General features: G+C 44.4%; 1 protein-coding gene across 8 annotated transcripts in view; it reads left to right on the forward strand.

The window, feature by feature from the left end:
* TSEN2 (tRNA splicing endonuclease subunit 2) overlaps positions 1-11,482 on the forward strand; it is a 48,202-nt gene extending 36,720 nt beyond the window's left edge. For 6 of the 8 annotated variants that reach the window (XM_059663616.1, XM_059663618.1, XM_059663621.1 and 3 more), the window contains 4 exons: positions 2,271-2,307; positions 3,054-3,165; positions 4,703-4,792; positions 5,778-7,022. In XM_059663616.1, the coding sequence (XP_059519599.1) occupies positions 2,271-2,307; positions 3,054-3,165; positions 4,703-4,792; positions 5,778-5,837 (299 nt within the window). In that variant the 3' untranslated portion in view covers positions 5,838-7,022. Of the gene's footprint in view, positions 1-2,270; positions 2,308-3,053; positions 3,166-4,702; positions 4,793-5,777; positions 7,023-7,359; positions 8,044-10,269 lie in introns of those variants that run through there. The other 2 variants (XR_009448520.1, XR_009448519.1) reach the window with 2 other exon arrangements.
* The last annotated feature ends 3,296 nt before the right edge of the window (positions 11,483-14,778 follow it).

Consider the following 14,778-nt stretch of genomic DNA (forward strand, 5'->3'; position numbering starts at 1 on the left):
ACGCCCCCTTCTGGGGATCGAGCCTGAAACCTGGTCGTGTGCCCTGTCTGGGAATCAAACCTTGACCTCCTAGTTCATTGATCGACACAGCCACTGGGCCACACCGGCCGGACAAGAACTTTCCTAATTTAAAAATAAACTGCCTTATAAGGATGAATGAAAGAATGGACAAGCAGGCAGATTTTCTAAAAAGAAAAGAAAAGAAATAAATCAACTGCTATTTCCCAACTCCCCGGAGGCCTTTGCCACAGCTGGGGCCTATCATGCACTTGGAGCCGCTCGTAGAATTAATGTGGGACCAGGCCTCTGGCCCAGCAGCCGCACGAAGGGTGTCTTCCCAGTTCCTGCTTTAGCAAGGGTTCACCGGCAGTGCTAGCCTGGGGTGGGAGGAACGCTTCCTAAGCTTTACCCCGTCTCAGTGCCTGGTTTTTAACAATATTAGTTTAGTTTTGAAGGCTAGTGACCTAATCACATGTACCTCAGAACTGCCAGCCCGGGTTAAAGCCAGGACATTCTTCTAACAGTTGTTTCTGCTTACAGAGCTAATGACTCATGGCAAAGGGCCGTTATGAAATTCACGTCTTATCAGGGAAACTCTTCCTTGAATAAATCTTGTCAATCACATTTCATTCCAGGAGCAGCATTTGGAACAAGTGATAGGGATCTCAAATCAAGTGCAGCTGCGCGGCGAGTTGGCCTTGCTCACCCCGTGGTGAGAGGAGACTGGAAGCCACGGGGGCTATGGGGGAGTCTTTACATTCCCACCCAGAAGCCCCGTGGCGCTGGCTCCTTTGACCAAAGCTTGCCTCGGTGCTTTCCTGCTCTCGTCTCCTTTAGTCTTTCTGCCCTGTCAGGTGTGGTGTTCGCCTCCCTGCCACCGGCTGTGCCTCCCTCCGAAGGGCTCCCTGCAGTTCCAGGACCTCGGGGCAGTGTCCCTGGCCCCATGCTTTCAGCAGCAGCTCCTGACCTCCACACACTGAATTACCAGTGGTCCCCTGTTATCCGACCTTTCGCTTTTCTCAATTTCAGTTACGTGTGGTCAATGTCGGTCTGAAAATATTAAATGGAAAATTCTAGAAATAATTCATAAGTTTTAAATTGTGCATCATTCTGAGTAGCATGATGAAGTCCCTTGCTGTCCCACTCCATCCCGCCCAAGACATGAATCATCCCTTTGTCCAGCGTCTCCACATCTCCACGTCTCCATGCTGTAGATGATCCCCACCCATTAGTCACTTAGTAGCTGTCAGATCAGCCGTTGGGGTATCACAGTGCTCATGTTCAAGCAACACTCATTTTACCTTAATAATGGCCCAAAACCATTGTAATGGTTCTATTTTATTATTAATTATTAATAATAATAATAATTAATATCATTAATCTCTGACTGTGCCTAATTTGTACATTAAACTTTAGTACAGGTATGTATGTATAAGAAAAAACATATATATAGGGCCTTGGTTTCAGGCATCCACTGGCATCTTGGAACATGTCCTCACGCATGGGGGGGGCGGGGTATAGTAGGGCAGACCGATCTCTGAGTGGTGTGTATGGTTTTGTGATTTCTTTTCCCCACTTGACTTTGAATTTCTTAAAAATAGGCATGAGCCTTGTTCATATCTAGCACCAGCACCTAAGTCAATACTGGCCACATTAGCTCAGACACTTTGAGTTACATTGATTTGACACTAATAAGAAAATGTGCATCCACACCTGGCCTGTGTGGTTCAGTAGTTGAGCATCGACCCATGAACCAGGAGTTCAGGATTTGATTCCTGGTCAGGGCACATGCCCAAGTTTCGGGCTCAATCCTCACTAGCGGGCATGCAGGAGGCAGCTGATCAATGATTCTCATCATTGATGTTTCTCTCCCTTCCTCTTTCTGAAATCAATAAAATATTTAAGAAATAAAAATGTTTATTTACTTTATATAAATTTCACATTCTTAATACACTTTCAAGGGCTCACTCCAGAGAGTATAAAACAAACAGCAAGATAAAAATCACTTTTACTTGACTTTAGAATTCATTTATGGGGTGGGGATGGGAGGAGGGTGTTGGGGTCTTGGCAACAGATTTGCTTTACTAATTGCATTTCATTCCAGGGGGAAAAACAGTTTGGATTTTAAAAATAGACTACAGAGCATATTGCAGATTACCCACATACAGATAATTGGGTGTTTATATCTCTGTGGAGCAGAAAAAAACTTAAGTAATAAAATAAGATTTTTATTTCACATGGTTATACATTTTCTTTCTTTTTCTTTGCAGTACTGTATCGAAAAGGACCTCCATTTTACCATGCAAGGTTTGGAATGATTTTTTAAAATATATTTTTATTGATTTAAGAGAGGAAGGGAGAGGGAGAGAGAGAGAGAAAAAAACACCAATGGTGAGAGAGAATCTCTTGTCAGGTTCCTCCTGCATGCTTCACACGGGATCGAGCCCACAACCTGACCATGTGTCCTCACCGGGAATCGAACCATGACCTCCTAGTTCATAAGTTGATGCTCAACCACTGAGCCACGCGGCCAGGTTGGAGTGATTTTTAAATGTCAGTGACTTAAAGGGACATGACATTTTTGGCCTCCACTTTAAGTTTTAGTGCCACAGAATCAATTAGTCATGTTCCTGTTGGCCTGATAAGGATTAATACTATGCCTTTGTGCCTTATCCACCAACAGTGTTATACTATATATAAAATAATAAATGGTTTTGATAATCTGTCTTTTAGTATTAAACATTGAGTTACTCTATGTAGTAACTGTTCATCTTAATATCAGTGAGTATTAGTATCCAAACCATTGAGTGAATTCTCAGCTTTCATATTGGGAGAAATATTTCTGTTCCTTTCCTATACGTGTTGAAATCAGTTTAAAATTTTAACACGAAGTGTGAGTTTTTCATTAGTATTTTCTCAGCAGTGTAGGGAAATTAGGATCAGATGATGTACATTTTTTTGTAGCTTTGTTCTTGGTAGGAAAAACAATGTTCTTTTTAAATGGATTGATTTCATATGTTTTATTTTTAAAACTCCCATTGTGTGTTTTCCAGTTATTCTGTCATTATTGAGTTAGTTGATGACCATTTTGAGGGCTCTCTTCGAAGACCTTTCAGTTGGAAGTCACTGGCTACCTTGAGCAGAGTGTCAGTGAATGTCTCCAAGGTAACATCAGCTCTGGCATTATCTGTCACTTAAATGGTTGGATTTTTTTTTTCTTCTTAAATGTAGTAGAAATAGAAAAGTCATTTGGAGAAACTTCAAAGTGTTTGTACCAGTGAAGCTCTGGAAGATTGGGCAGCCGTGGGCAAACTACGGCCCGCGGGCCGGATCCGGCCCGTTTGAAATGAATAAAACTAAAAAAAAAAAAGACCGTACCCTTTTATGTAATGACGTTTACTTTGAATTTATATTAGTTCACACAAACACTCCATCCATGCTTTGTTCCGGCCCTCCGGTCCAGTTTAAGAACCCATTGTGGCCCTCGAGTCAAAAAGTTTGCCCACCCCTGGTCTAGAAGCTCTCCTCCCCTTTATGTCCCTCCCACCACCACCTGGTTCTAAGCTCCAGGAATTGAGCTTCGACGTTTCCCGTAGTGGTTGATGTTGGTGGGCATTGCCTTTCTTCTCTGGGTGCCTTTGGTAAGCACAGCCAGCACATGCTCAAAAATTCACCCACACATTCACAAAGGAGTCCAAACATTGACACGTTTCTTTTCAAAGTTCGCAGATCTCTTGAAAAGGCAGGGAGGGAATTAATATTTATTGCTAAACACAGTGCATGTTTCTCACCACCATTTCTTATCCTCATCCTAAAAGTGAGGACTCAAAGTGTCAGAGATGTTGAGTGAGAAACCCATGATCATGCAGCTCAAATGCAGAAGTGGGATTCGAACAGAGCCAGCTGACTGCCCGGCTGTGCTGTGTTTCCTGCTGCCATCAAGACAGGAAGGAAGTCACCAGGACTATAAAGGCTGGAAGCTCTGTGTGTTCTCTGTGATTCAGTAGTTTGCTAACTGAAACAAATTGTGGGCCCCCTCCCATCTGTCCCACTGCTGCTGGGAGTGTGAGAGCTGAGACTGGCGAGTCCAGAGGGGCCAGGTGACAGCTGTCTTCAATGCCAGGGAAGTTGCTTAGGCTGTAGCCTAGGAAAAGTAGTTTTGTCCTATAGAAATATGGGAGTCTCTACTGTTTCTGATGTTTTTATGCCCACTTTTTGAGCATACATTTAATATATTAAATTTTATGTTTATAACAAATACATGTACTTTATTTGCTTTATTTGCATTCTCTTGACATGTCAACAATATCTAAATGGCAGGTCTTTAGTCTAGAGCAGCGGTTCTCAACCTGTGGGTCGCGACCCCTTTGGCGGTTGAACGACCCTTTCACAGGGGTCGCCTAAGACCATCCTGCATATCAGATATTTACATTACAATTCATAACAGTAGCAACATTACAGTTATGAAGTAGCAACGGAAATAATTTTATGGTTGGGTCACAACATGAGGAAATGTATTTAAAGGGCCAGAAGGTTGAGAACCACTGGTCTAGAGTGTGAGCCCAGCTATAATGCTCCCAGGAGGACACTGCTGTGCTTTGTGATGTTTCCAGGAGCACATGGTGAGCGGGAGTGGAGACTGCATTTCCTGCTGACGCACTCAGATTTGTATGATATGGAGATTGTTTTTATTTCTCAATAGGAACTCCTGCTGTGCTATCTGATTAAACCCTCTACCATGACTGACAAAGAAATGGAATCCCCAGAATGCATGAAGAGAATTAAAGTTCAGGTGTGTAACTTAGAGGTCATTCAGTTCATCCCAAATTTTCTGTCCATTGCATCGCGTCCTCTGGATCACGTGCTCCCACAAAAACAAATGAGCCCATCTTGCCTTGGAAAGAAGGTCTTCTCGGGCCTTCCCTGCTAAACCCACTCTCACTCCCCCCTAATTCCTGCTGTCTCCATACCTGCGATGTGATCTGGTTTCTGTCCTCACCACCAGCTGAAACTGCCGTCCCAGGCAGCCTGGGACCCCCTGGCCAGGCCAGACCTCTCCTCAGTCGCATTCTCAGAGGCTAGGAGTGTCACTGTTGACATTCCTTCTTTGAACTTCTCGTCTGGCTTCTGGGGTTCTGTGTTGAGCTGAGTCTCCCTTGGTCTTCCTGGCAGGATTTTCTCTGCTAGGACTGCCAAGTTCATTGTCCAGTCATCCAGTGTTGAATATCTCCATCTCTCGCCCTGTCTGACCCTCCTCGACATCCAGTACTTCATTGTTTTTCTCTAACCTTGCACCCTTCCTCTTGCTCTCACTGCCCCATCCCACTGCAGACCTGCTCGAGGACCCCAGCGTCTCACCCCTTCAGTTTGTCCTGCCATCCCCACTAGGTTAAGTTTTCATAAAATGCCAGTCCAGATCCATTTCTGTCCTCTCCGTGCTGACCTGGATATATCAGCGCCATCGTAGACTTGGTTCCGAGTTAAATAGGAGCTTTTGTACTGGCACTTCTAATCCTGGAAGGTGCTAGTAGAATCCCACAGCTGAGGCAAGTTTAGCTTTCAAAACCTTTTCACAGTTACGGTAGATACTACTTGCATGTAAAGTTTATATTGCTACATTCACTTTCCTCCAAATGTCCAGTTACAAGAAATGGGAACATATATCCTCATTATGTAATAGCTTTCTGTGAAAAGTAGCTGTGATGTCACATGCCTAGCATGTTCTTTTATTTCTGTTTTTGAAATTTATTGGTCTTTTTTGTTTTGATTGGTTACAGGAAGTGATTCTGAGCCGCTGGGTTTCTTCACGAGAGAGGAGTGACCAAGATGAACTTTAACAATTTGACCTCAGAATTCTGATTTCTCCAAAAAATATTTATTGAGTCTCCTACAATAAGCCAAGCTCAGGGCAAGGTAAAGAGTCCTTTTATTGTAATTGGCCATTAATTGGAAAGTTTTAAAGGGCATGGTGCTTCCCACACCAGAGAACTATTAGTGTTTTAAAAAGGAAATTACAGAGGGGAGAAGAAGAGAGCCCTGTGCCCCGTCTTCAGCTTCTGTCCTCAGTCGGCACTGACTGCAACTGGCCCCAGCTCCTTGCCTCCAGGCCCCACTCTGCATCCTCGTCTGTTCAGTGAGGAGCTTGGATAGATGAGTCCGGCAACAGGGAACCTCTGTTTTACTCAGACCTCTAGGCACTAACAGTTACATTATGTGGCACTCGACAGTTCCCAGAGCAGCACTTCATGCACAGGCATCTCGTTACCCACATCCAATCTGTTCCCAAGAGAGTGCTGGAAAGCAGATCTGGGGGTTGCAGGACACCACGTTCCATTACTTTAAATGGAAAAAATTACATGTCTCTGCTTGTCCAAGAACTTCAACCAATTACTGAAGCACATAACAGTCCATTTAGTATTTAGCAAGGATTTTTGTATCATAGAAAGCATTTAAAACATCAATTACCTAATTATTTGTCAGTGAGCTAATTGGTAGGCATATTTGTGTAGAATACACAATATTATGCAATATTAGATAAAAACTGCACCTTGCTTCAGTTAACTTCTTTGAAATAAAAATAGGTGGTGAAATAACGTGTGAAGGAAGATACATAATGAGTGCAATTGACATTTAGTGAACACAGTAAACAAAGCCTTTTTTTAATTGGTTAGATCCCAATGAAGAGTTGCCTGAGGAATGGCATTTGGAGGCAAGAGGAGGGAAGTGGACAGAGGGCATGGGGGTGGGGAGACTGAGCAAGAGGGAGCCAGTGTAGGAGTGAGGGAGCAATGGTCTGAGACTTATCCACTGTCCTCAGTCGGCACTGACTGCGACTGGCCCCAGCTCCTTGCCTCCAGGCCCCACTCTGCATCCTCGTCTGTTCAGTGAGGAGCTTGGATACATGAGTCCGGCAACAGGGAATCTCTGTTTGAGACACTGGCGGACAGTCCCTCCTTGGCATTACATACTCCAGAAGTAGATGGTTAAGAACCATCTTTGGAAGCTGAAACAAAAAACACAAAATGAACACTTGTTTGCATTCCCTCGGTGCCTTATCTTAGAGATCCTGACGGCCTAAGATTCTGCCTGTAGTTGTGTTTTAAAGGTTTGGCATTCGATAATGGAGCTCCCCTGCCTCAGACCAATAACGACCATCAATTTGAAAGAGCTTCTTAGTGAGTTCTTTGCTCTCCATTAGTGAGCTAGTAATTCTTCAACATTTTTACTGTTCACTTTGCTTACTCCAGGCTCCTTAGCAAAATGAAAGACTTTGCTTTGAATAGTCACTTCCTCAAAACCTTTAATGCTGGCAGAAAATTTCAGGAGGCATCTCTTCCCTATTTCATTTATCATTTGTAGTGACACTTCTTTCCAAGTCTAATCAGTGCAGCAGATGCCTTTATGGTAAACTCTTCCATGAATCCTTCGTCAGAGTGCAGTCTCCTGTCAACACTCCACCTCAGATGCTTTGTCTCAGCTGCTGTGCATTGAAGGTTGTGGCGACTCCTCAGTATAAAGGCTACAATAAGGATGTAGAGAAGCCAAAAGACCACACAGATATTTGTAACTGAACGCTCCAGAAGAATGTCCAAAGCATCATCCTTAATCAAAGAAGCCTGTGTGGAGCATTTTCCTTCTTTATATGGTATATAGATTTGAACACGAAGTAGCAGGCCATGCACTCCTCAGCATTACCTGAGGGCCCTGGGGGTTCTGGAATGGTACACCAGCAAAGATTTTAGTTTAAATCACCCTCACAATTTCCAGGTAAAAGTATTAGCTAGCTGTGGCCAGTTTAGCTCACTGGTTAGAGCAGCAGCCCACAGACTGAAAGGTCTCAGGTTTGATTCCTGGTCAAGAGCATGTACCTTGGGTGCAGGCTCAATCCTTGCCCCCACCACCAGGTCGGGGTGCTTGTGGGAGGCAACCTATCACTGTCTCTCTCACATCAGTGTTTCTCTCCTCCTCCTCTCTCCCCTCCACTCCCTAAAAATCACTTTTAAAAAATATCCTCAGGTGAGGATTAACAACAAATAAATAAAAGCAGTATTAGCTTTTTTTGGAAGTATTAAATCCTAGCACTTTCTTCTTACCTTCTGAAATAAATGTACCAGATGGCATTTGTTTTCAAAAAAAGCTCAAGTTCCTCAAGATTGGAAATTGACTGCAATAAAACCACCTTCAGGAGATTCTGCAGTTCACCAGGAGAGATGCCACAGCCTCACTGAGAGCAGAAGTTGCTTCACGCACACTCCTCAAAGCTGAAATTCTTCACCAAATCCTCTTTCTCTTCCATCACTTTCCTATTCTCCTGAGGTATTCAAAGCCACTCATTGTGCCAGCATGTATGTTGGTGGCATCAGGCTGACCAACTGCACTGACTTTCACTGAAAATAGCTCACCACAGTCGAGAACACTGCGAAACTTTGTGCAATCAACATTTTTCATAAGTTCTATTTTGTCAACCTAGTGCCAAAAATCATACAAAAAAGTGGACACCTGCTTGGTCAAGATTACCCTATCTAATATAAGAGTACTATGCAAATTAACCATCACTTTATGATAAAGATGGAGGCGCCCACAGCCAATAAGGAGGGAATATGCAAATTGACGAGAAGGCAAGAGGTGGAAGGAGGAGGCTCCAGGCCGGAGCAAAGGCGGTGCCAGCAGCCAGGGGAAAGAATGCCTATTCTTGCACAAATCTTTGTGCATCGGGCCTCTAGTATCTAATCTAATAAAATAAAACATGCAAATTGACCATACCTTTGCTATGCCCCAAGCCATGCCCACCAGCCAATCAGAGCTATTATATGCAAATTAACCCAACCAAGATGGCGGCCAGCAGCCACGGAGCTGAAGCAAGCAGGAGGCTTGGTTGCCCTGGCGATGGAGGAAGCCAAGCTTCCCGCCTGCCTTGGCCAGCCCTGGCCTCCAGTGAAGGCAACAAAGTTTCAATTATAGAAGAAAAATAAATCCCAGATACCTGCTTCCAGCCAGCCTCCACTGGGAGCTTGGGTGGCTGGGGGCTGTGGCCAGCCTGCAAACGGCCATCAGCCCCTCACCCAGGCTGGCCAGGTACCCCAGCAGGGACCCCCACCCTGAAGGGGCTGTGCCAGCCTGCAAACAGCCATTAGCCACTCACCCAGGCTGGCCAGGCACCCCAGCAGGACCCCCTCCCTGAAGGGGGTGCAGGCAGCCTGAAAACAGTCCTCAGCTCCTGACCCAGGCTGGCCAGGCACTCCAACGGGGACCCCCACCCTGAAGGGGGTGTGGCCAGTCTGAAGACGGCTCTCAGCTCCTTACCCAGGCTGGCCAGGCCCCCCAGCGAGACCCCCACCCTGATCCAGGACACCCTTCAGGGCAAACCAGCCAGCCCCCACCCGTGCACCAGGCCTCTATCCTATATAGTAAAAGGGTAATATGCAAACTGACCCTAACAGCAGAAAGACTGGGAATGACTGGTCACTATGACACACACTGACCACCCAGGGGCAGACGCTTAATGCAGGAGCTGCCCCATGATGGTCAGTGCGCTCCCACAGGGGGAGCTCTGCTCAGCCACAAGCCAGGCTGATGGCTGCCAGTACAGCGGTGGTGGTGGGAGCCTCTCCTGCCTCAGCAGCGCTAAGGATGTCCGACTGCAGCTTAGGCCCGCTCCCTGCTGGCAAGTGGGCATCCTCTGAGGGCTCCTGGGCTGCCAGAGGGATGTCTGACTGCCATCTTAGGCCCAATCCCCCAGGAAGCGGGCCTAAGCCAGCAGGTGGTCATCCCCCAAGGAGGTCCCAGACTGCAAGTGGGCACAGGCCGGGCTGAAGGACCCCCCCCCCCCGTGCACAAATTTTTGTGCACCAGGCCTCTAGTCTTAAATAAATAAAGATTATATCTTATATGATCACTTTTTTTTAATACACTACCAAGTATTTTTTCGAATGCAGCAGTATTTCCTAGGCCTCTAAAACTCATCTACTTTCTTCACAGGCTTTTCCACTTCCATAGGAGACATTTTTACTTAATAAGGCCAGGGAAATGATGGGATAATAGACCATGTGTCCAAACAGTACAAGCACCAGTCACCTAAGGCAGCAGTGCATGCTGTGTCCTCTTTCTGGTCCAGACATAACTTGAATGATTTTGCTGCAAACTCATCTATTTCATGTGTTGTTTAAATTTGGATAACACGTGTTTTTTTTGCAAATTGTTACCATATATATTCAGATAGTGGGAGTTGAGATAGGGCAGACACCTGTGTTCTTGTTTATCCCACAACAGCCTTTGAGTTCAGATGGTGGACCCTCCACAGGAAGGTGTGAGGCTTGGAGATATGGCCACTGTCAGAAGTGAAAGTGGAGGACGTGGCCTGAGAGCTTCTGCATGCAGTGCCTTTACACCATCCCAACCACTGAAGTGACACCAGCCTGGAAAATCCTGTGAAATCAGAAATGGGGCTTGTCTGGTTGGAGGTTAAAAAGGAAGAATGCCCTCCACACAGGGCTGGGTATGTGCTGGCACCGCTGGGTGGTGGGCCCCTACCTCAAAGGTTGGGGTGCAGCCTGAGATCCCACTCACCAGGGACCTGCTCATGCATGTCAATCTGCATACATCTTCAGGGGATTCACAGATTCTGTGAGGACCATCTGTGGGCCCAAGGTGGGAGCCGTACGTGGTTCCTGACTTAATTTGTTTCCCTGGAGATGATTTTATTGAAAGTGAGGCAGTGAAATGAGCCTCCTAGAAAGGACCCGTTTCGACCTCAGCTCTGCCTCTCAGTGGCTACGTGACCTTGGGCAACTTACTTGCCCCTTATGAGCTTCAATGGGGCACCCGTATGTCGTTCTGGAACCCAGACCTACCCTGCCTTTAAGGCACCACCTCCTCAAGTTAGAGTCCATAGCTTATAGTTTTCAGGATTTTTGAACTATTTGTTAAGGCTCTGGTTTTGGTATTAAGTTTCAGCAATCCCTTAGTCTCTCTGATTGGCTTTGGGTGGAGGACAGGATGGCTAAGATGAGCTCCTTGGTCTGAAGTCAGACGCAGGTTTGCATCCCAACTCATCCACTTACTGACCCTACAATCTTAACCTCAGTTTTCCTCATCTATCAGATGATGTTAGTGTTATCAACGTACACATACAATGGAATGCTATTCAGCCACCCCAAAAAAAGGACATGCTACAACGGCGATGAATCCCGAAAACATGCCAAGTGAAAGAACCCAGACACAAAACGTTATGTATTGTTTGATTCCAATTATATACCCCAAACAGGTAAATCCCATGAGAGAGAACACATTGGTGGTGACCAGGGGCAGTAGGGGGAGAGGGCTGAGGAGCTTATGGTACAGAATCACCTTTCAGGTGATGAAATGACTTGGAACTCAATAGAGGGGGTTGCACACTGTACTAAATGCCACTGAATCTTTTGCTTTATAATCATTATTAGTGTAATATGAATCTCACCTCAATAAAAAATATTAACGTCGTCAACCCCAGAGGATTATGGGAGGATTGTGTGGGTTGGTCCTTGCAAGGTGCTTATTAGCACAGTGCCCAGGTAATAATGTACTTCTAGTCTTTTGCAGCTGTGATGATTCATGATAGGGGATGAGTCATTGTGTCCTCTATTAAGGCAGTTGCTTGTGCAGTTGATTATTGTATGTTGATTCTCTGAGCTTCAATTTTAGAGGCTAACATTTTCTGCCCTCATCCCCAACCTGTGAGGGGAATTGATGACATCTGTGCTTTTACTGCCCCGAGTTCTCCCTAAAGAATTTCACTTCTGTAAAGTAATTTGTTCAAACGTAACGCTTGCTAGGGATTAAACCTACATGAATGGGACACAGTTTCAGGCAGGCTTATCAGGCTGCAGTTGGTTAGATTTCCCTGTGATTCTGAGCCTAGTATAGGAGTCTGAAAATTCCTTGTTACTTACTAATTAGTTTTTATTTTTTTCATAATTATTTTGACAAAATAATTCCTAATTATTTTGCCTTTATTGTTAAAGCATTTTCATTCTTTTTTTAAAAATGCTATCATTTACTCGAATGTGGTTTTTAACTTTTCCCTCGTGGGGGAAGTTTTTTCTCATGGGGGAGTACTTAGGGTAAAAAGAAATGAAATGCCTCTCCCTACCACCCACCTACATTTATGATTTTACCAACCAAACTGAATATTTAGAAATCTGATTACAGACTCAAGTCATTATCCCATGAATGTTAACTTATTTAAAACTCTGATGCCCATTTCTAAAATTGAGAGAGATTTAAACCCATCAATTTAGCTTAAATCTTTGCTTTTTATATATACACTGAAAACATTTTAATTATTGTTACCATTTTGTGAAATATAGGGATGCCTCACTTAAAAATACATGATATGAAAAAACACATTTGTGAAATGGCTAACCTAAGAGGTAATATTTTTTTATTTCAAAGCAATACAATCTAAGTTCTTTTAAGCGGAAAGCTTTAAGCATTTACATTTTTTGGAATGTTTACATATTCTGAAACAATATTGCAAAGGTAGATCTTCTTCCTAACGTAAATGTACATTCTGACAGAGTAGACACAGCGGCATCGGGAGCACTTGGTCCAAACTCTAAGTCTAGCCTAGGAAAGTGGCCACTTGGAAACATTGCCTAATCACTCTGAGTCTCCGTTTCCTCAGCTGTGAAGTGAGGATGACCAATGCCTCCTGAGTTTGTTTTGCAGACGAAATGAGAGGACATATGAAAGGATCCAGTGCATGGTAGGTATACCTTTTCCCCTTTCAGATAAACCAAAAGCGTGAGCATTACCATAACCATTTCTCTAGTGTATGCCCTGGTAGGTAACACAATGGAGAAGGAGGTGACAGAAAAATAGTTTGAGGTAAAGTGGAGACAGCTCTGAAGATGGGGGAAGGTGAGGTAGCAAGCACTTCCCGAATTAAGGGAGCTAGATATGGCCTCTGTGGGCTTTTTAAAGTGATGTTGATTTGGGTTTTCTTGGTTATAATAGTAATTTATGCACGCTGTAGAGGCTTTGGAAAAATACCTTTGTGTGGGTCATCAAATCAGTAGCACTGAGACAAACTCTGACCTCGCTGTGGAAAGGAGCCCGGTGGTCTGTCATCCCATAAGCATTGAGGGAAGACCATGTGTGCGTGGGTCAGTGCTAAGTGCTGAGATGAAGTGCGTCTGGGGAGGTGGCAGGGAGAACGCTGAGACTTCATCTGGGAAGCAGAGCTGGTACCAACGCTGAGTCTCCTCGTCCTTCTCAAGGCACGATAAAGAAACAATCAGGTTCTCAGTTTATCATTCTAAGAACAGAGCAACATTGCCATCTATTGGTGTTATGAGATGCTTAATGTCCTTTATTGGGGTAAACACTGGAGGGTGGTATTGTGACGTTACCAGTAGGGACTTGACAGCCTGCTGAAGAGAAGAAATAACAGGCCGACTGCTGCCAGAGTCACCTCCAGGTGGGAGAGCAGCCTCTGAAGTAGAGAATGGGGACTGGCCGCTTTGAAGGGGGTGTAGCACTAAGACGGTAGCATGAATCGGCATTCCTAATATTGATCTTACCTGAATTGCTTTTTAGGACATCTTACTTCCTTCCTCTCCGAATCTGAATGTTGATGAAAGCAAAACCCTTATTTTCGCTTTTATCTTCGCTCATGCAAAAATTACTGGCCCAGTTGCTGCATATCCTGGGTACCAGGTCACCAGATAGCCCAGGAGTTAAGTGCATGGGCTTTGCAGTCAAACGTCTTTCAACCCTGGTTTTGCCACTGTTTCCTCAGTTTCCCTTTTCATCTGTAAAACGATGCCAGCATAATGTTAGTGCCTACTTCACAGGTAGTCTGAAGTGAAAGGGAAGAATAAGTGTTCATTCTGGTGTGGAGACCTTTATGAATACTTGTTAACTGCAGCTGCCATGATTACCAATAATCAGATAAAGAATGGGATGAGAGAAGGGGAATACTAAGCATGTTGAGATCAAGGGCAAATTGGAATACTATTCCCCAAACTCAACACATTTTTATATTTACCCACTGAGATCTTTACAAATTCTTGAACACCACAGAATAGCAGTCAGAATAGCTGTTCTGTTTAAAGTGGTATCATGTTCACCAGCCGGCTTGGCTCAGTGGTTGAGTGTCGACCTATGAACCAGGAGGTCGCAGATAATGATTCTCTCTCATCATTGATGTTTCTATCTATCTCTCCCTTCTCTCTGAAATCAATAAAAATATATTTTTTAAAAAATAAATGGTGTCATGCTCTGGGTGGGAAGTTTTGTTTTTCTCTAAAGTACCAGAACTTATCGCTTCTCAGCCTTTTGGCTAAGATCAAGTGTAGTAAAGTACCAGCACTTACAAGTACAAACATTGCTGTGCCTGTGCTTTTTCCCACTGAAGTTGCCACTGCTGAAACGTTGACCAAACACCTCTTTGGAAGCAGGCTTTAAGGATCTGTAGCAAGCTTCCTGAATATCTATATTACTAAGTAATGATTGGTACTGTGATGGTGGGTACATTGAAGATAGGTTGGTGCTTTGAAGTTGAGGACCTTGAGGATGGGTTTGGTTTTCAGAAGTGAGACATCACTTGGTGCCCAGGGCTGGAGAAGAAGATGTGGTGGAGTCGATCACATTTGGCCAAAAACAAAGTGATTTCTGGCAGCAGGTTCCAAAGAGGAATTCTGAAATGCTTTGCTGATTGGCTGCTTAACGTGTCATGATTATTTGAATATACAAATTCTAACAAGCTTGTTAAAATCACCTCGTTTCTTTTTAGTTGTT

This window comes from Myotis daubentonii, chromosome 14, assembly GCF_963259705.1.
Source record: "Myotis daubentonii chromosome 14, mMyoDau2.1, whole genome shotgun sequence".
Lineage (NCBI taxonomy): Eukaryota > Metazoa > Chordata > Mammalia > Chiroptera > Vespertilionidae > Myotis > Myotis daubentonii.